The 22,568-nt window shown below is 41.9% G+C and overlaps 1 protein-coding gene across 2 annotated transcripts in view; it reads left to right on the top strand.

Moving 5' to 3' along the window:
- LOC111961221 (lysosome membrane protein 2) overlaps positions 1 to 22,568 on the top strand; it is a 99,484-nt gene that overhangs the window by 22,790 nt on the left and 54,126 nt on the right. The window contains exon 1 of one of the 2 annotated variants that reach the window (XM_070440523.1): positions 17,019 to 17,548. The exons of the other annotated variant lie outside the window; for it this stretch is intronic. Within the exon in view, the coding sequence (XP_070296624.1) occupies positions 17,426 to 17,548 (123 nt within the window). The 5' untranslated portion in view covers positions 17,019 to 17,425. Of the gene's footprint in view, positions 1 to 17,018; positions 17,549 to 22,568 lie in introns of those variants that run through there. 2 annotated transcript variants of the gene reach the window in all.

Genomic DNA, 22,568 nt, shown 5'->3' with positions numbered 1-22,568 from the left:
TTTGTGCAAGGAGGAGCACTGCCAGAGCCCTGCAAAATGACCTCCAGCAGGCCACAAATGTGCATGTGTCTGCTCAAACTGTCAGAAACAGACTCCATGAGGGTGGTATGAGGGCCCGATGTCCACAGGTGGGGGTTGTACTTACAGCCCAACATCGTGCAGGACGTTTGGCATTTGCCAGAGAACACCAAGATTGGCAAATTCGCCACTGGCGCCCTGTGCTCTTCACAGATGAAAGCAGGTTCACACGCACATGTGACAGACGTGACAGAGTCTGGAGACGCCGTGGAGAACATTCTGCTGCCTGCAAMATCCTCCAGGATGACCGGTTTGGCGGTGGGTCAGTCATGGTGTGGGGTGGCATTTTTTTGAGGGGCCGCACAGCCCTCCATGTGCTCGCCAGAGGTAGCCTGACTGCCATTAGGTACCGAGATGAGATCCTCAGACCCCTTGTGAGACCATAAGCTGGTGCAGTTGGCCCTGGGTTCTTTCTAATGCAAGACAATGCTAGACCTCATGTGGCTGGAGTGTGTCAGCAGTTCCTGCAAGAGGAAGGCATTGATGCTATGGACTTGCCCGCCCGTTCCCCAGACCTGAATCCAATTGAGCACATCTGGGACAACATGTCTCGCTCCATCACGTTGCACCACAGACTGTCCAGGAGTTGGCGGATGCTTTAGTCCAGGTCTGGGAGGAGATCCCTCAGGAGACCATCCGCCACCTCATCAGGAGCATGCCCAGGCGTTGTAGGGAGGCCACACACACTACTGAGCCTCATTTTGACTTATTTTAAGGACATTACATCAAAGTTGGATCAGCCTGTAGTGTGGTTTTCCACTTTAATTTTGAGTGTGACTCCAAATCCAGACCTCCATGGGTTGATAAATTTGATTTCCATTGATAATTTTTGTGTGATTTTGTAGTCAGCACATTCAACTATGTAAAGAAAAAAGTATTTAATAAGAATGTTTCATTCATTCAGATCTAGGATGTGTTATTTTAGTGTTCCCTTTATTTTTTTGAGCAGTGTATAAGAGCACAGGGCGAAACCCAGATGCAGACACGAGAGGCAGATGGTTAGAGTCTCTGATATTAATTTGAATCCAAGGGGCAGGCAAGAGAATGGTCGTGGACTGGCAAAAGATCATAACAAGGTCAGAGTCCAGGAGGTACAGAGTGGCAGGCAGGCTCGAGGTCAGGACAGGCAGTCTGGTCAGGCAGGGTTCAGAGTCATGGCAGGCAAGGGTCAAAACTGGGAGGACTAGCAAAAGAGAGATCAGATAAAGCAGGCGCACGGAAAAACATGCTGGTTGACTTGACAAGACAAACTGGCAACAAACAGGGAACACCGGAATAAATACCCAGGGACTAACTGGGAAAACGGGTGACACCTGGAGGTGGGTGGAGACAATCACTAAGACAGGTGAAACAGATCAGGGCATTACACGTAACTGCTGAAAATTACATTTTAAAGAACTGATTCTAGCTCTGAAAGATTCCAATTATTTCAGGCCCTGTACCATCGCTGGGCCGCAGCTGTGAAAAATTCAGCTGGCCACCAGCATTACACTCTTGGCTAAAATACTTCTGTAGCTCTGTTGGCGTAACTTTTATAGATACGTTATAGATTAAACCTTTTGGAAACAGAAGATGCTCTACAAGAATCTCGGAGTCCATCCAAATCATCTTTGCTCTTGGACCCTATCCGCGTATTTCAAGGCTGTGTTGAGACTGATTTATCAGTGACCCAAGCCCTGCTCAGATAATCCCAGCCTTTTTGTCGCTGAGTTGTCGTAATACTGCTGCAAATGTACATTGTCCCAGGGCAATGGCAGTCATAATGTAAGTAAGATCATTTGTCCCTATAACTCTTTTGAATGCCTCTGTCAATCCTACAGCTATTGTATGCAGTAACCATGCACCTATGAACCTGAATTATTCAGTTAGCACTGAGGAGGTTTGCCCTATTAGAAAGTCCACTGCGTGCAGCTCACCTTGCAGCTCAAACATAAATATCACTGTCATGTCTACCTCTAATAAGCCTCCCAGTAAAGCAATAAAAACAATCAACTGCTAAAAAAGTCCACATTAACACACACTAAGAAATAAGGTAGATATTATTATAGGTACATAGATATTTTTGTGCCTGTTTCCTCCAGCATCTTCACAAGGTCCTTTGCTGTTGTTTTGGAATTGATTTGCACTTTTCACATCAAAGTACGTTCATCTCTAGGAGACAGAACGTGTCTCCTTCCTGAGCTGTATGACGGCTGCGTGGTCCCATGGTGTTTATACTTGCGTACTATTGTTTGTACAGATGAACGTGGTACATTCAGGCATTTGGAATTTGCTCCCAAGGATGAACCAGACTTGTGGAGGTCTACACATTTTTTTCTTAGGTCTTGGCTGATTTCTTTTGATTTTCCCATGATGTCAAGCAAAAAGTTTGAAGGTAGGCCTTGAAATACATCCACAGGTACACCTCCAATTGACTCAAATTATGTCAATTAGCCTATCAGAAGCTTCTAAAGCCATGACATCATTTTCTGGAATTTTCCAAGCTGTTTAAAGGCACAGTCAACTTAGTGTATGTAAACTTCTGACCCACTGGAATTGTGATACAGTGAATTATAAGTGAAATAATCTGTCTGTAAACAATTGTTGGAAAATGACTTGTGTCATGCACAAAGTAGATGTCCTAACCAACTTGCCAAAACTATAGTTTGTTAACAAGAAATTTGTGGAGTGGTTGAAAAACATCCTAAGTGAATGTAAACCTCTGACTTCAACTGTATGTGAATGTCAATTACATTTTTTCTGTGTTTAAACTTTCGTGGTTTTGGTGGAGCCTCATACTTTCCTTCTCAATTGATAAGACCATCTCGTCCTCAAAAGTTTTGTAAATGTATGTACTGTTGTATATGCTGTTTTGAGTACAGCAGGTCATTTATATTGACCTGTGTAGTCTCACCTCAATTACTGTATTGTATTCTTTTAGCCTATACTAACTAATGTATCCATTAATTGTTTCATTTTCCAACTTATTTAGTCTAGCAAATAGAACCTGTTTGTGGTTTTGCGTTCATTTACAAGCAATTGGGCTCTTGAAGTTTCTGAGCTCAATGACCATTCAGGATGAGAATATGGTAAACTGACTGTTGATTAAGACTTTTGTTGATGTAGGATTGGTATAATGGTTAGAGGGGAATTTCACCCTGGGGGAATCTGGGTAAGTCCGTGAGATGTGTTTCACACATAATTGCCCAGGAAGGCAGGTCTAGGCACTGAATGATACGCAATATGACGTCTTCCGGTGTATTTGTGATCTGAAAATAAATGTAGGCCTGCTTTGTGGCATTTTGCGAAGACTTTATGTGATACTGACCACACTATAGGTTTTTGTGCGTGTCGATATGGTTGTCCTTGTTCGATAGAGCCATTATACATCTTTAAGTAATGTTCCTATCAGTGGATTCATTGCTAAATTGAAAATATTGATGTAATAAATGTATCACTAGCCACTTTAAACAATGCCACTTCATATAATGTTTACATACCCTACATTACTCATCTCATATGTATATGCTGTACTCTATACCATCTACTGCATCTTGCCTTCTTGATGTAATGTATCACTAGCCACTTTAAACAATGCCACTTGTATATGTTTACATACCCTACATTACTCATCTCATATGTATATACTGTACTCAATACCATCCACTGCATCTTGACTATGCCGTTCTATACCATCACTCATTCATATATTTTTTTATGTACATATTCTTATTAATTCCTTTACACTTGTGTGTATAAGGTAATTGTTGTGAAATTGTTATGTTAGATTACTCGTTGGATCATACTCCATTGTCGGAACTAGAAGCACAAGCATTTCGCTTCACTTGCATTAACATCTGCTAACCATGTGTATGTGACAAATAAAATTTGATTTGATAAATATACAAGCTGACACATTTTTCCCAGTTTAAAAGACTACAATGCATGTGGGGCAGTGCTTCAGGATCTGGCCCCATCCCTTCCTCAAGGCAGGATTTTTTGAAAGGGAGGTGGACACTAACAACGCAATCCTTTGGAAGAAACTGAAATAACTGACCAGATTGCAATAGCTCGTGAATGCTCTTATCAACACAAATTCGATGATGGAATATTTTTTATAGCTACAGTACATGGTGACATTCATCCATACATGTTTCAACCAGACTATAGCGAAGAGGATTCGAAACAACGTGTTGGATTAAGCTAGAAGCTCAGCTACAGCCAATGCCAGCACCAAGAGGGCAGATGAAAAATATGGTGGCTAAGTAAGTCATTTTTCCTGCAATACACCTAGCAAGCTAACTAACTTTACTTTATCTACTGAATCCCATATTGTGTATTGCTGGCTGACATACTACTGTGTTAGAGTGTGCTAAATTAGCTGTCTAGTCTAGCTAAGTTAGCTGAACAACTACAGTTAGCCATATCTATGGCTAAAAATAGAAGAAGTTTTACAATCGGATATCTATTGTATTTTGATTCTAAAATCTCTTCTCTTTTTAGTCGTAGATATGGCTACTAAATAACAAGCTATAATTTTACAACCAGCCACCTAAAGCTAGGTTTACCAGAAAATGTTAGCACGTGACTTCAGTTGGCTAACTTGTCAATATGCGCCAGGCCTCGCGTTTACTGCCGGCCCAGACGGAATCCCGAGCCGCGCCCTCAGATCATGCTCAGACCAGCTGGCTGGAGTGTTTACGGACATATTCAATCTCTCCCTATCCCAGTCTGTTGTCCCCAAATGATTCAAGATGTCCACCATTGTTCCTGTACCCAAGAAAGCAAAGGTAACTGAACTAAATGACTATCGCCCCGTAGCACTCACTTCTGTCATAACATGGCGCCGACAGAGATGGTTGCCTCGCTTCGCATTCTTAGGAAACTATGCAGTATTTTGTTTTATTATGTATTATTTCTTACACTGTTACCCCAGGAAATCTTAAGTCTTATTACATACAGCTGGAAATAACTATTGGATATAAGAGCAACGTCAACTTACTAACATTACGACCAGAAATACGACTTTCCCGAAGCGGATCCTCTGTTTGGACCACCACCCAAGACAATGGATCAGATCCCAGTAGGTGACCCAAAACAATGGTGCCGCAGAAAGGGCAGGCGGAGCGATCTTCTGGTCAAGCTCCATAGACAGGCACATCGCTCACTGCTCCCGAGTGTACTATTCACCAATATCCAGTCTTTTGACAACAAGGTAGACGAAATACGAGCAAGGGTTGCCTTCCAGAGAGACATCAGAGATAGTAACATTCTCTGTTTCCCGGAAACATGACTCACTTGGGATACCTTATCAGAGTCGGTACAGCCACCCGGTTTCTTCACGCATCGCGCCGACAGAAACATACATCTCTCTGGTAAGAAGAAGGTTGGGGGTGTATGCCTTGTGATGAACGTGTCGTGGTGTGATCATAACAACATACAGGCACTCAAGTCCTTTTGTTCACCTGACCTAGAATTCCTTACAATCAAATGCCGACCGCATTTTCTACCAAGAGAATTCTCTTCGATTATAATCACAGCCGTGTATATCCCCCCCAAGCAGACACCTCGACGGCTCTGAAAGCACTTCATTGGACTCTATGTAAAGTGAAATCCACATATAATGAGAATGCATTTATTGTAGCTGGGGATTTTAACAAATCTAATCTGAAAACAAGGCTCCCTAAATTTTATCAGCATATCGAATGTGCGATCCGGGCTGGCAGCATTCTGGATCATTGCTACTCTAATTTCCGCGACGCATACAAAGCCCCCCCCCCACACTCCTTTCGGCAAATCTTACCACAATTCCATTTTGTTGCTCCCAGTCTATAGACAGCAACTAAAACAGGAAACGCTCGTGCTCTCAGGTCTGTTCAACGCTAGTCCGACAATTGGATTCCGCGCTTCAAGATTGCTTGGATCACGTGGACTGGGATATGCACTGGATAGCCTCAGACAACAACATTGATGTATACGCTGATTCGGTGAGCGAGTTTATTAGCAAGTGCATCGGGGACATTGTACCCACGGTGACTATTAAAACCTTCCCCAACCAGAAACCATGGATTGATGTCAGCATTAGCGCAAAACTGAAAGCGCGAACCACTGCTTTTAATCATGGCAAGGCGACCGGAAACATGACCGAATACAAACAGTGTAGCTATTCCCTCCGCAAGGCAATCAAACAAGCTAAGCGTCAGTATAGAGACAAAGTAGAGTCGCAATTCAACGGCTCAGACACGAGACGTATGTGGCAGGGTCTACAGTCAATCACGGATTACAAAAATAATTCCAGCCCCGTCGTGGACACCGTCTTGCTCCCAGACAAACTAAACAACTTCTTTGTGCGCTTTGAGGACAATACACTGACACGGCCCGCTACCAAACCTGTGGGCTCTCCTTCACCGCAGCCAACAAGAGTAAAACATTTAAACGTGTTAACCCTTGCAAGGCTGCCGACCCAGACAGCATCCCTAGCCACGTCCTCAGAGCATGCGCAGACCAGCTGGCTGGTGTGTTTATGGACATATTCAATAAATCCCTATCCCAGTCTGTTGTTCCCACATGCTTCAAGAGGGCCAACATTGTTCCTATTCCCAAGAAAGCTAAGGTAACTGAGCAAAATGACTATCGCCCCGTAGCACTCACTTCTGTCATCATGAAGTGCTTTGAGAGACTAATCAAGGATCATATCACCTCCACCCTACCGGACACCCTAGACGCACTCCAATTTGCTTACCGCCCCAATAGGTCCACAGACAATGCAATCGCAATCACACTGCACACTGCCCTAATCTATCTGGAGAAGAGGAATACCTATATAAGAATGCTGTTCATCGATGTTGTACAGCTTAGCATTTAACACCATAGTACCCTCCAAACTCGTCATTAAGCTCGAGACCCTGGGTCTCGACCCCGCCCTGTGCAACTGGTTCCTGGCGAGGGTAGGAAACAACATCTCCACACCGCTGATCCTCAACACTGGGGCCCCACAATGGTGCGTTCTCAGCCCTCTCATGTACTCCCGGTTCACCCATGAATGCGTGGCCATGCACGCCTCCAACTCAATCATCAAGTTTGCAGACGACACTACAGTGGTAGGCTTGATTACCAACAACGACGAGACGGCCTACAGGGAGGAGGTGAGGGCCCTCGGAGTGTGGTGTCAGGAAAATAACCTCTACCGCTTCTCTCTCCCGGATCCGGGATCCTCCTCATCAAAAAAGCTGACTAGCATAGCCTAGCCTAACGGGACAGGGATATCATATCATTTCATGAAATCACAAGTCCAATACAGCAAATGAGAGATAAACATCTTGTGAATCCAGCCATCATTTCCGATTTTTAAAACGTTTTACAGCAAAAACACTATGTATTTCTATTAGCTAACCACAATAGCCAAACACACAACGGCATGTTTTCACCATGTTTCCACCGCATAGGTAGCTTTCACAAAACCCACAAATAGAGATAAAATTAATCACTAACCTTGAACAACTTCATCAGATGACAGTCTTATAACATCATGTTATACAATACATTTATGTTTTGTTCGAAAATGTGCATATTTATAGCTACAAATCCTGGTTTTACATTGCAGCCACCATCACAAATAGCACCAAAGCAGCCAGAATAATTACAGAGAGCAACGTGAAATACATAAATACTCATCATAAAACATTTATGAAAAATACATGGTGTACAGCAAATGAAAGATAAACATCTTGTGAATTCAGCCAATATTTCCGATTTTTTTACAGCGAAAACACAATATAGAATTATATTAGCTTACCACAATAGCCAAACACACGAAGGCATTTATTCACCGCCAACATAGCTTTCGCAAAAACCAGCAATAGATATAAAATTAATCACTAACCTTGAACAACTTCATCAGATGACAGTCTTATAACATCATGTTATACAATACATTTATGTTTTGTTCGAAAATGTGCATATCGTGGCTGCAAATCGTGGTTATACATTGTGAATACGTAGCAACAATTCACCAGAATGTCCGGAGATATTTTGGACACTCACCTAATCTAACCAAAGAACTCATCATAAACTTTACATAAAAATACTTGTTGTATGGCAAATGAAAGATACACTGGTTCYTAATGCAACCGCTGTGTTAGATTTTTWWAAATAACTTTACCACAACATACAGCATGCATTATTGTGAGACAGCGCTCACCTATTCTCCGCCGTGTTGGAGTCAACATATTACACAGAAATACGAAATAACATCATAAATTTTGTCTTACTTTTGCTGATCTTCCATCAGAATGTTGTGCAAGGAGTCCAGGTCCAGAATAAATCGTTGTTTGGTTTTAGAATGTCCATTTCTTCTGTCGAATTAGCAACTTTGTCCATCATCTCTTGACGCATGGAACGAAAAATTCCCAAATTCCCAATAAACTTTGAATAAACTGGTCAAACTCGGTTGAAAATCGTACTTTATGATGTTCTTCTCATATGTATCCAATAAAATGAGAGCCGGAGCAATTCGTAGTGTATTAAGAATGCTTTTCAGAAGACAATGTGAGGTTCCCCGGCGCGCAGATGAAAACTGACAAAAGGGCAGACCTGTCACTCCAAAAGCTCTTATTCGGCCTCACATCAAGCTAGACACCCCATTCAACCTTCTACTGCCTGTTGACATCTAGTGGAAGGCGTATGAAGTGCATACAGATCGATAAATAAAAGCCAGTTGAATAGGCAGGCCCTGACACAGAGCCTCATTTTCAGAATTTTCACTTCCTGTATGGACGTTTGCTGCCAAATGAGTTCTGTTTTACTCACAGATATAATTCAAACAGTTTTAGAAACTTCAGTGTTTTCTACCCAATAGTAATAATAATATGCATATTGTATGATCTAGAACAGAGTACGAGGCCGTTTAATTTGGGCACGATTTTTTCCAAAGTGAAAACAGCGCCCCCCTCCCCCTATTCACAAGAAGATAACCTCACACTCAACGTCAACAAAACAAAGGAGATGATTGTGGACTTCAGGAAACTGCAGAGGGAGCACCCCCCTATCCACATTGACGGGACAGTAGTGGAGAATGTGGAAAGTTTTAAGTCCCTCTGCGTACACATCACGGACAAACTGAAATGGTCCACCCACACAGACAGCGTGGTGAAGAAGGCGCAACAGCGCCTCTTCAACCTCAGGAGGCTGAAGAAATTTGGCTTGTCACCGAAAACCCTCACAAACCTTTACAGAGGCATAATCAAGATCATCCTGTCGGTCTGTATCACCGCCTGGTACAGCAACTGCTCCGTCTAGAAGAAAAAGAAACGCACACCTATTTAGGCGAGGTGCTGGCTAGCGGAGTAGAAAACTTAAAAATAAAGGAGAGCTAGGAGCTCAGATGCAAAAATATTTAATTTACCATCGTAGCCTCTCATTTTAACAATAAATTATCAAGGTCACCCCCTCTCCTAGGGAGGGTGACATGTTCGATGCCAATATAACGCAGAGACAAAATCGAGTGGCCTGCCTCCAAAAAGGATCAAACGCGCCAAATAAATGGACATTTTGGATATATTGACGGAATTAATCGAACAAAAGGACCATTTGTGTCACGTTCGTCGTAACATTTAAGTGAGGAGGACCAAGGCGCAGCGTGATAACAATACATTCTTCTTTAATGAAGACGAAAACGAAACGAACACTATACAAACGAATCAAAACAACAAACAGCCGAACGTGAAGCTATACAAACAATAAGTGCAGACACTGGCAACTTACACATAGACAATCACCCACAACCTACCTAATGACTATGGCTGCCTAAATATGGCTCCCAATCAGAGACAACGATAGACAGCTGTCTCTAATTGAGAACCAATCTAGGCNACCCACAACCTACCTAATGACTATGGCTGCCTAAATATGGCTCCCAATCAGAGACAACGATAGACAGCTGTCTCTAATTGAGAACCAATCTAGGCAACCATAGACTTACTTAAACACCTACAATGAACACAATCCCATGAACTCTTCAAACACCCCCTAGATAATACAAACACCCTAGACGAGACAAAAACACACAAACATCCCCCACAAAGATAACTAAGGCCAGGGCGTGACAATTTGTGATGTTTATGGGACATATTGGAGTGCCAACAACAGAAGCTCGTCAAAGGTAAGGTATTAATTATATTTTTATTTCTACGTTTTGTGTCGCGCCTGCAGGGTTGAAATATGCTTATCTCTCTTTGTTTACAATGGTGCTATCCTCAGATAATAGCATTGTATGCTTTCGCCGAAAAGCCTATTTGAATTCTGACATATTGGCTGGATTCACAACCAGTGTAGCTTTAATTTGGTATCTTTCATGTGTGATTTAATGAAAGTTTGATTTTATCGTAATTTTCATAGAATTTGGCGCTCTGCATTTTCTCAGGCTTTTTGCCAAGTGAGACAGTAGCGTCCCGCCTAAACTCAGACTTTTGGATATAAATATGAACTTTACCGAACAAAACATACATGTATTGTGTAACCTGAAGTCCTATGCGTGTCATCTGATGAAGATCATCAAAGGTTAGTGATTAATTTTATCTCTATTTCTGCTTTTTGTTACTGCTCTCTTTGGCTGGAAAAATGGCTGTTTTTCTGTGACTAGGTACTGACCTAACAATCATTTGATGTGCTTTCGTCGGAAAGTCTTTTTGAAATCGACACTGTGGTGGGATTAACAACAAGTTTATCTTTAAAATGTTGTGAAATACTTGTATGTTTGAGGAATTTAAATTAAGGGATTTCTGTTGTTTTGAATTTGGCGCCCTGCAGTTTCACTGGCTGTTGACGAGGTGGGACGCTACCGTCCCACATACCCTAGAGAAGTTAAGATATCGTGTCTCTAGGAAAATGGAAATCTCCTCAAGCCCCGGAAAACATTTCCAAAGAAAGACAAGACAATGAAGCACTCCTTTTCCCAGAAAAACCACTTTGTCAGACTACCCGGATTTAGAAATCCAAACGTTGACTACAAACAAAACCTAATAATAATGATAATTCCATTGTACTCCCTCCAATCATTAGTTTTAAATTTCCTCAATGGTTCATTATACTTAATGAATGTGCGCTCCAAGCTTGTTTTGCAAAATAAAATTAACCCAAACTGCAATCCCCTTTACCGACCTAACATGGTTCCATGTAATGGAAACAGATTATAATCATAGTATACCTTAACTTCCTGTTCAATTTCACTGGTGTTACCTAAACCATCAAACCAATAATCATTAACCGGAAACTATCACAAAACTCTTAAACAAACACTAACAACCGTATCTTTCCGGGCAAAACCTATCAGTAGTTGAATTACAATCATAATGAATTTTAGTCTATCGGTGCATAGGCTGAGATATGAACCCGAGTCTCCTGCGTTGTTGGCAACAGTTTTACCTCGACCAACAATTCCCAGAAAATAGCCCTAGGGTCCAAGCGTTTCCCCAGCGAGGATTCTCATTAATCTCGCTCTCGTTGTCCCTGCCTCTCTCCTTCTCTCCCGATTGACGCGCCTGACCTTCCCCTTAGTTGAATTACAATTTCAGTGGTTGGGTCCTACTCGGTCACAATGTTTGTTTGCAGGGAGCCTTACAGTACAGGTGCATCAAAGCTGGGACTGAGAGACTGAAAAACAGCTTCTATCTCAAGGCCATCAGACTGTTCAACAGCCATCACTAACATTGAGTGGCTGCTGCCAACATACTGACTAAAATCTCTAGCCACTTTAATAATAAACAATTGGATGTAATAAATGTTTCACTAGTCACTTTAAACAATGCCACTTTATATAATGTTTACGTACCCTACATTACTCATCTCATATGTATATACTGTACTCTATACCATCTACTGCATCTTGCCTATGCCACACGACCATCGCTCATCCATATATTTATATGTACGTATTCTTAGTCATTCCTTTACACTTGTGTGTATAAGGTAGTTGTTGTGAAATTGTTAGGTTACTTGTTAGATATTACTGCACGGTAGGAACTAGAAGCACTAGCATTTCACTTCTCTCGCATTAACATCTACTAACCATGTGCATGTGACCAATAAAAGTTGATTTGATTTGAAGTGCTTTGAGAGACTAGTCAAGGATCACATCACCTCTACCTTACCTGACACCCTAGACCCACTTCAATTTGCTTACCGCCCCAATAGATCCACAGACGATGCAATCACCATCCATACTGCACACTGCCCTATCCCATCTGGATAAGAGAAATACCTATGTAAGAATGCTGTTCATTGCCTATAGCTCAGCATTCAAAACCATAGTACCCTGCAAGCTCATCATTAAGCTTGAGGCCCTGGGTCTCAACCCCGCCCTGTGCAACTGGGTCCTAAACTTCCTGACGGCAGCCCCCAGGTGGTGAAGTTAGGAAACAAAATCTCCACTTCGCTGATCCTCAACACTGGGGCCCCACAAAGGTGCATGCTCAGCCCCCTCCTGTACTCCCTGTTCACCCATGACTGCGTGGCCATGCATGCCTCCAACTCAATCATCAAGTTTGCAGATGACACAACAGTAGTAGGCTTGATTACCAACAATGACGAAACAGCCTACAGGGAGGAGGTGACGTGGTGTCAGGCAAATAACCTCTCACTCAACATCAACAAAACAAAGGAGATGATTGTGTACTTTGGGAAACAGCAAAGGGATCACATCGACGGAACAGCAGTGGAGAAGGTGGAAAGTTTTAAGTTCCTCGGCGTACTCATCACTGACAAACTGAAATGGTCCACCCACACAGACAGTGTGGTGAAGAAGGCGCAACAGGGCCTCTTCAACCTCAGGAGGCTGAAGAAATTTGGCTTGTCAACTAAAACCCTCACAAACTTTTACAGATTCACAATTGAGAGCATCCTGTTGGGCTGTATCACCGCCTGGTACAGCAGCTGCACCGCCCACAAACGCAGGGCTCTCCAGAGGCTGGTGCGGTCTGAACAATGCATCACCGGGGGCAAACTACCTACCCTCCAGGACACCTACACCACCCGATGTCACAGGAAGGCCAAAAATATCATCAACGACAACAACCACCCGAGCCACTACCCGTTCACCCCGCTACTATCCAGAAGGTGAGGTCAGTACAGGTGCATCAAAGCTGGGACCGAGAGACTGAAAAACAGCTTCTATCTCAAGGCCATCAGACTGTTCAACAGCCATCACTAGCACAGAGAGGCTGCTGCCTACATACAGACTTGAAATAATTGGCCACTTTAATAAATGGAACACTAGTCACTTTAATAACGCCACTTTAATAATGTTGACATATATTGCGTTACTCATCTCCTGTGTATATACTGTATTCTACACTATCTATTACATCTTAGCCTATGCGCTCTGAAATTCTTCATCCATTCCCAGCAGCACACCACTCTGCATCCCACTGCTGGCTTGCTTCTGAAGCTAAGCAGGTTTGTTCCTGGATGGGAGACCAGATACTGCTGGAAGTGCTGTTGGAGGGCCAGTAGGAGTCATGCTTCCCTCTGGTCTAGAAAAAATATCCCATTTCCCTGTGTAGGGTGTTGCCTTTTGGATGGGTTGTTCAACGGGTGTAATGCCTCTCACTGTGGTCACTAACGATCCCATGGCACTTATCGTAAGAGTAGGGATGTTAACATTGGTGTTCTGGCTAAATTCCCAAACTGTCCCTCATACCAACATGGTCACCTAATCATCCCTAGTTTACAATTGGCTCATCCATCTCCCCTGTAACTATTCCCCAGGTTATTGCTGTAAATGAGAATGTTTTCAGTCAACTGATAAAATAAAAATCTATATATTCCTTTACTTAGATTTGTGTGTATTAGGTATTTGTTGTGGAATCCTTAGATATTACTTGTTGGATATTGCTGCACTGTCGGAACTAGAAGCACAAGCATTTTGCTACACTCGCAATAACATCTGCTAACAATGTGTATGTGACCAATACATTTTATTTTATTTGATGTTGATTTTGATTCTACCTGGATTATGTTGGAGAGACTTCCATTAAAGAACACCCTCTGTGTTCTGTTAGACAGGTAACTCTTTATCCACAATATAGCAGGAGGTGTAAAGCCATAACACATACGTTTTCCAGCAGTAGACTATGATCGATAATGTCAAAAGCCACACTGAAGTCTGAATAAAACAGCCCCCACAAGTCTTGCTGGCCAGACTCCTGTTGCTCGGACAAGTCAGAGGCTCCTGCGAGCATTATTAATCTTAGAAATAGGGGGCGCTGTTTTCACTTTGGGAAAAAATCGTGCCCAAATTAAACGGCCTCGTACTCTGTTCTAGATCATACGATATGCATATTATTATTACTATTGGATAGAAAACACTCTGAAGTTTCTAAAACGGTTTGAATTATATCTGTGAGTAAAACAGAACTCATTTGGCAGCAAACTTCCAAACAGGAAGTGAAAATTCTGAAAATGGGGCTCTGTGTAAGGCCTTGCCTATTCAATTGCCTTTTATTTATGGATCTGTATGCACTTCATACGCCTTCCACTAGATGTCAACAGGCAGTAGAATGTTGAATGRGGTGTCTAGCTTGATGTGAGACCGAATGAGAGCTTTTGGAGTGACAGGTCCGCCCTATTGGCAGTATTCAGCTGCGCACCAGGGAACACTACATTGTTTTCTGCAATGCGTTAGGTATACACGACGAAATGCTCCGTCTTCGACGTTATTGGATACATATGAGAAAAASATCATAAAGATGGATTTTCAACTGAGTTTGACCAGTTTATTCAACGTTTATTGTGACTTTTGGAATTTTTCGTTCCATGCACCAAGAGTTGATGGACATGTGCKCTCCACAATGCTAGCCAAAGTTGCTAATTCGAGAGAAGAAATGGACATTCTAAAACAAAACAACGATTTATTGTGGAACTAGGACTCCTTGCACTACATTCTGATGGAAGATCATCAAAKGTAAGAGAATATTTATGATGTTATTTCGTATTTTTGTGGAATATGTTGGCTCCAACATGGCGGAGAATGGCTGGGCGCTGTCTCAGAATATTGCATGCTGTACTTTGTACTAAAGTTATTTTTTTAAATCTAACACAGCGGTTGCATTAAGAACCAGTGTATCTTTCATTTGCTGTACAACATGTATTTTTTAGCAAAGTTTATGATGAGTTTTTTGGTTAGATTACGTGACTGTCCAAAATATCTCCGGACAATTTGGTGCATTATGGCGCCGTATTCACAATGTAAAACCAGGATTTGTAGCTATAAATATGCACATTTTCGAACAAAACATAAATGTATTGTATAACATGATGTTATAAGACTGTCATCTGATGAAGTTGTTCAAAGCTTAGTGATTGATTTTATCTCTATTTGTGGGTTATGTGAAAGCTATGTTTGCGGAGAAAACATGCCGTTGTGTGTTTGGCTATTGTGGTGAGCTAACATAAATATATATTGTGTTTTCGCTGTAAAACATTTTAAAAATCGGACATGTTGGCTGGATTCACAAGATGTTTATCTTTCATTTGCTGTATTGGACTTGTTAATGTGTGGAAGTTAAATATTTCAAAAAAATATTTTTGAATTTCGCGCGCTGCGAAGGGATGTTCGCAGCGGAATGTTGTGGTCCGCTAGCGGAACCCCTGGGCGAAAAAGGTTAAGGGATGGGTTACACTGTTATCTGAATGTGCTGATAGTCTCAAAGCTTGGGGTGGTCCTGATTTGTTATGGAGGTGCCCTACCCCTCATAGCCCCACTGTAATTTGATCCCTGCAGATAACTCATACTTAGGAAATAACTGGCTATTTCATGGCCCTGAGGCCCTCTATTTACAGTATGTGTAATAAATGGGTGCTGCACTTATTCAACCCTCCTCTAAAAGTCTTTATTTTGATGAGAAGGCCCCCTAACCATCACTCTTTGCCCAAAGTTGGAAAAAGGTCTTGAGCGAAGACTCTGAAGGTCGCGTGTGGCTAAGGCATGATAATAACAGTATCTGTATGCTTATATTTAGTTCTTCACTCTCTAAAAGTTCTGATTCAAAAAACATTTGGGTCATTTCTAGAATACACTCTATCTGTATCATGAGGTGCGTCATACTGTATGGATAGAGAAAAAAAAGGCTTTGACATTGTATATTTTTATTTTATATTAGACATTCAGCGAAAAATGAGGGGCAAACTAACCTGAAAATGTGTTTGTGAGAGAAAAGGAAATAGCACTCTAAGCTTTAACATGCAATGTTTTACAAACTATGTCTTATTCGTGTAGAGTCAACATGTTTTCCGTCTGCAACTGACAAATTGTCTTTTAAACATCCTATAACTAAACGAAAACCTTTATATTTGAATAGGTACTATATGAAATGTCTAGACGTTCTTATATTACTTATTACACTTGTTGACAGGATTGGAATTATCATTTGACATTTGACATTAGAGTTACAACTTCCATCCCTGAATTTGCCCTTTTAGTTTGATGTCAAATCATTTCAATCCATGCAAATAGTGTGAAACAATTAATTACATTACAAAAATAGAAAATTATATTAAATTATCTCCACATGGATAATTGTTTATGACTTCAAATTATTTTATCAAGCTCTTTTATGCACCATTATGAAGCAAGGATCTGGGTGAATTTTAGGCTGTCTGCCCATAACCTGTGTGAGTAGCAAGACAGCCAACCCTGGGGTGTACTCACTTGGGAAGCAAACAGGCCGAAGCGTAGACCGGCTAACCTGAACTTGTCCAATAACAAATGCTCGTTTTAATTGCAAAGCGTTTTCTACAGTGTGCACTAATGAATACAACACGGTTACTTTTCCTCTCAATCAGGCAGAAACAATAACCGTATTGTCACACGTGTTGAAGGGTGAACAGCAGACATTGCGTTGTGACCAATCAACATTCGCTTAGCGCAGAAGCGCGACCTTCTCACCACCCTACAAATATCCACTGGCATTATTCTAGCCGTTTATTACACCTTCACCACCCCGGATTGCAGACGACATCATTTTATTGTGAAAGATCTCAGTACTTAGCATACATCCCTTTTCTTGCAATGACTTAAAACTAAGAAGAGTAAAGAAGTGATTACCATTATAGTCGACTAGAATAAACAGATACAATCGGTAACTAATACAGAATCCAAGTTCTACCACTTTACAAGTTACAGAAAAACGGAAAAACTGACCACAAACCACAAAGGAGGACAACATAGTCAACTTTGACGATGTTTTGTTCTTAATGTATGCACGTGAACTGAAGGAACTTGAAGATAAAAGCGCACCCGGCTCAGTTGCCACATTTCAACGGTATTGTCCTCTTCTTGCTGTGTTATAACTTTTACGCGCTGTTGTCCTGCATCATGACTCAAAGATCTTGTGCTGTATATGGAGTTGGGATTGTCAGCGCTCATCTGCTGTTCATCGGGATTGGCTTGTTTGTGGCTCAAGTATTTCAAACTGTAATACATAACCGGTTAAAAAAGGTAAGTCAAGCAGAATGCAAAAGTTTTTATAACTTTTCATGTTATATTTGCACTTCAAATATTCCACAGGTGCCAAATTGCTCTAGGGTTGCTGTCAGTAATGACTGAGCCCTGGCCGTGACCTCACTCTCTGAGGGTGTTTCAGGGGAGTAGGATATGCCAAAAAAAACTAATTTCTAATTCACACACATGTACATGTGTAAAATAGGTCAAATGTAAGCACCCGCCTAATGAGACAATCATAAATACAGGTTAGCGACTGCAAATCATCGTGCACCAATCTGTCCGAATAATTTTGCTTGGGTACCGAGAACAAAGTAGCTTAGTACACCCCTGTGTGAAGTTCTCCAACAAACTGCAGCTGACGTTTTCTCAGAATCAATGCATAGATCACTGAGTTTTAGGGGATCTATCCAAACCAGGCTGGTCTCATAGACTAGATGTCACATAGTTAATGAAAATCCGGTTCTGTCAAATTAGTATGATATGTTACACTTGGTATGGTTACATCAGACAGTCTATCTGTCTGTCTCTGTCTGTTTGTCTGTCTGTGTCTGTTTGTCTGTCTGTGTCTACATGTCAGACAGACAGAGGAGGGAGAGAGAGGAGGGAGAGGGAGAAACAGTGATTAGAGGAGGGGGAGAGAGGAAAGAAGGAGGGGGAGATAATGGATGGGGGAGGAGAGAGAGAAAAGGCAGGGAGAGAGGGAGAAGGAGGGAGGGGAGAGAGACTCAAGAGACAGGCAGAGAAGGGAGACAGATGAAAGGAGGGGGAGGGAAAGAAGGGAGAGTGAGGGAGGTGGAGAGAGCGAGAGAGGGTGAGAGGTGGCGGGTGTGAAAGAAGGGGGAGGAAGAGAGAAGATAATGAGGGAGGGAGGGATAAAGAGGAGCTACAGACAAGAAAAATGTTAACCCTGCGACAGTCATCTTTTTGCATTGACTGCAACGTACTGAGAAAAATATCAGCTACCGTGACATTACCTTTTTGCAAAACCATGTCAGGATGACGTTTTCCTATTATATCATGTTGGAGTGTAAAGCGATAAAGCACAAATGAAAGGATGGTGGAAGGGTAGGCATATAACACGAACGTGTAGCAACCCAAAGGTTGTGTGTTCAAATATCATCACGGACAACTTTAGCTTTTAGCAACTTTGCAACTTGTTAGCAGGTTAGCTTCCCGTGACCTGAACCTTAACCCTTTAACCTAACTCCTAACCTTAACCCTAACACTTAACCCCTAACCCATAGCCTAGCAAACATTAGCCACCCTAGCTAATGTTAGCCACAACAAATTGGAATTTGCAACATATACGTATTTCAAATTCGTAACATATTGTATGAATTGCAATTCGTAACATATCATACAAATTGGAATTTGTAACATAACATACGAAATGGTTGGTGAACATCCACAAATGAATACATCCATATGTAACATATCATACTAATTTGAGTGTCCCTGATTTTCGTTCACTATGTTACATCTACCTCTGAGTCCAGGTTGTCCATACCAAAGTATGAGAATTGGGAAATTATTTTATTAAGCATAGCAGGCTTACCTACCTATTCAGAATAATTGCTCTCTAAGATAACAGATCTGAGACCAGCCTTTCCTTACTGAAATTTAAATTGTTCACTGAAATGATCAGTGCTCATTGATCATCAACCAGTCCATTCTGCCATTTAGTGCCTAGCTTATTCATTCCAATGAGTGTATTATCCTTTCAATGCAGCTCTGTTTGAAAATCAAACCCATAATAAGAACGTTGGTAGATATGTCACTACAATGATGGAATTGTATGTTGTTCACACAGCTGCTACACTAAAATATGGTATTTCAGCCTAGCAGGGAAGAGGGAAAGTAGGCTGTGTCAACATTTATCTCTAGGGAATGAGCATAATATGTGTACATATTTTGTACTACTTTTATGTTTAAACAAATAGGCTACTGAAATTGTATTTTGCCAAATACTTAGATTTTGGATATCCTGGGTGTGGCAGGGGCACATTGACGTTGACAATGAGGGAAGGTAGCATGTGAATATGTATTAGAGAACCCCTTCATCATCATTTCACAATCTTAGTTTGTGTTTCCAGTCAATCTTCTTGTCTAAAGGGTCCACGTTGACACACTAAACTATCTAGGAAGCCTAACAAGCAAAATAGTGGGTTGTCTAATTTAAAAATACAGCTTTGAGTCCTTTGTTGACAATAGCATTCAGTCCTCGATATGATAAACCTTTGTTGTGACATGTCATTGTTGTTATTGTTGTTGTGATAAGTACTGTTCAAAATCACTGAGTGTCTTCTATGTGTGGCTTTAACGGGGCTGTGTTATGGTCATGGGTGCTTGCATGTGTTCCTCTTAATCTTTTCCATGTCCTCGTTTAAGCAGCTCAGTCAGAAGCATTTTCCTGAGCTGGATAAATTAAGAAGGAGATACAGTGCCTTCAGAAAGTATTCATACCACTTGACATATTACATATTTTGTTGTGTTACAGCCTGAATTCAAAATGGATGAAATAGTTTTTTTTTCTCAACCATCTACACACAATACCCCATAATGGCAAAGTGAAAACATTTAAAAATGTGTTGCAACATTTATTTAAAATTTGAGCTTTCCACACTTGGATTGTGCAACATTTGCCGATTATTCATAAAAAAATTCTTCATGCTCTGTCAAAATGGTTTTTGATCAATACTAGATAAACATTTTTCAGGTCTTGCCATAGATTTTCAAGTAGATTTGTCAAAACTGTAATTCGTCCACTTGGGAACGTTCACTGTCTTCTTGGTAAGTAACTCCAGTGTAGATTTCGCCCTGTGTTTTCTGAGTGGCCGAATTGTCCTGAAAGGTGATTTAATATCCTAGTGTCTGGTGGAAAGCAGGCTGAACCAGGTTTTCCTCTAGGATTTTGCTAGCTGGCTAATGTTTTTGCATCTGGACACAGTAGCAGCTTTTTTGTTTCACCTTGCTGCCATTTCCTGATCTTCTGAGAACATTATTTGAGGAGTCGCCTGAAGCGTGAGAGGAATGGGAGATACAGGAATACAGCAGTGCTGATTCAGAGGGCTCGTAGTGAGGACGACTGGCTACTATTCTGAACTTTGTGTGGTGAGCTTTCTTGCACCCAGAGCTGCTGAGGCATCACCCAAGTGGGTGCTACACAGAGAGGAAGAGGAGAAGTACAGTGGCTAAAAGACACAGGCTGGTTCCCAGACTTGCCCTCTGCAATCTTGCAGAGGGCAAGGGCATCAGCAGACTCCATCACCATCATCTACCCTCCTCTGACCAGCTCTCTTCGCTCAAGCCATGAACTGACCCTCTCCATCTTCGGAGGATGCAACTTTCAAAGACTTGGCTTCTATTGGTTGACTTGTCATGATATATTGCCTGTTAATTTTTGCTCTTGAAGCGCTTTGAGATTCAATTGGGTGACAGACCAGGGTTATAGATCTTAGGAGTCAGCCAATTGGGTGAGAGACAAGCGTAAAATAAGCCCGATGTGAACTAGTAGTAACAGTTGTGCCACCCTGACATACCATCCCAGGTGCATCTGTCTTTCCATAAACAAATAATACATAAGAAATGTTGTCAGATAATTAGGCTAGTCTTCTCCCCCTGACCTAAATCTACAGTATTACCCCTGTTTACCGTGAGGTATGCAGAGGTTATGCCAGCCAGGCAAGCAATGGTCCTTTACTCACTATCCTGATGTGAGATACACACAACACACACACAAACACACACACTGTCCTGATGTGACGGACCTGACCAAGACTAGACCACACAAATCTGGACTTTATCTCTAGAGAGAATGTTACAAAATGTGGATGTTGAAACAACAAATGTTTGTTTAGCCTCTACTGTTTGTTTAATTAGGTTACTCATTAAAGGGGTGTGTCCCAAATGGCACCCTATTCTCTATAAAGTGCACTACTACCCTATGGGCCCTGGTCAAAAGTAGTACAATATAAAGTGTGCCATTTGGGATGCAGACATTGTGGACTGAGTGACTGTGTGATGCTGAGGGATGGCCAGGAAAACATACTGGAAATGCAACAGGTGCACAGACACAAACGCACATACGCACGCGCGCGCGCACACAAACTTGTTATTGTCTTGGACCTCTCGGCATAGTGGAGAGACCACTCCTCATATCAACTCATGGCTTGAAAGAGGGTTATGGGCATATGGAATAAGGTGCCATTTGGGACAGAACCGAGCTCATAACTCAAACCACAGAAACCCTTCTGAACTCAGTAGTAGGCCCTCTTTGTGTGGTAAGCCTCTTTCACACAGCATGGTAGGCTGTCTTATTGGGTAACAGCGAGAGCTGTGGCACCCAATTCCCTATATAGTGATCTGCTTTTGACCAGATCTGGTCAAATGTAGTGCACTGTATAGGGAATGGGACGCACCCTGAAGTGTTTGGCAGCTCCACAGTCCCTATCTGGGTCACTGTAGTAAAGGATCACGATCGGCCAACTAGAGAAGTGACCTTAGCCTAGACCAGAACAATGCCCACCAACATGTTTGAGATGGCTGTGTAGAGAAGGAAATGTATGAATGCATTTGGTTTTAACCCACACAGCTTGTCAACATGAAGAAAGACCTCAACATCAAAGCCTACATGTTACATCTGAACCAGAAAATTTTATATATTTTTCATAGAATGTTGCGTGAAAAGAACAACCCTGACTGAGGTTGATCATCTTCTATGCTGTGTTTATTTACTTTTATTTGACCTTTATTTAACTAGGCAAGTCACTCCTATCTAAGATGACAGGCACATTATCCTGAGCAACTCAGCTGGTCGTTTTGTCGTTGGAGAGGTTGAGAGGGCATATCTTCACCCCTCACCCACTGGTGGCTTGGGTCTTTGTCCTTGTGCTGGGGTAATTGTGCCACCGTGGCCATCATTAACACAGAGAGACATCCACTGGGTCTCTCGCTCTCTCGCTCTCTCTCTCTCTCTCTCTCTCTCTCTCTCTCTCTCTCTCTCTCTCTCTCTCTC

The sequence above is a fragment of the Salvelinus sp. IW2-2015 genome, linkage group LG4q.1:29, assembly GCF_002910315.2.
Source record: "Salvelinus sp. IW2-2015 linkage group LG4q.1:29, ASM291031v2, whole genome shotgun sequence".
In the NCBI taxonomy this organism is placed as follows: Eukaryota; Metazoa; Chordata; class Actinopteri; order Salmoniformes; family Salmonidae; genus Salvelinus; species Salvelinus sp. IW2-2015.
This window is presented reverse-complemented; position numbering and strand designations above follow the sequence as displayed.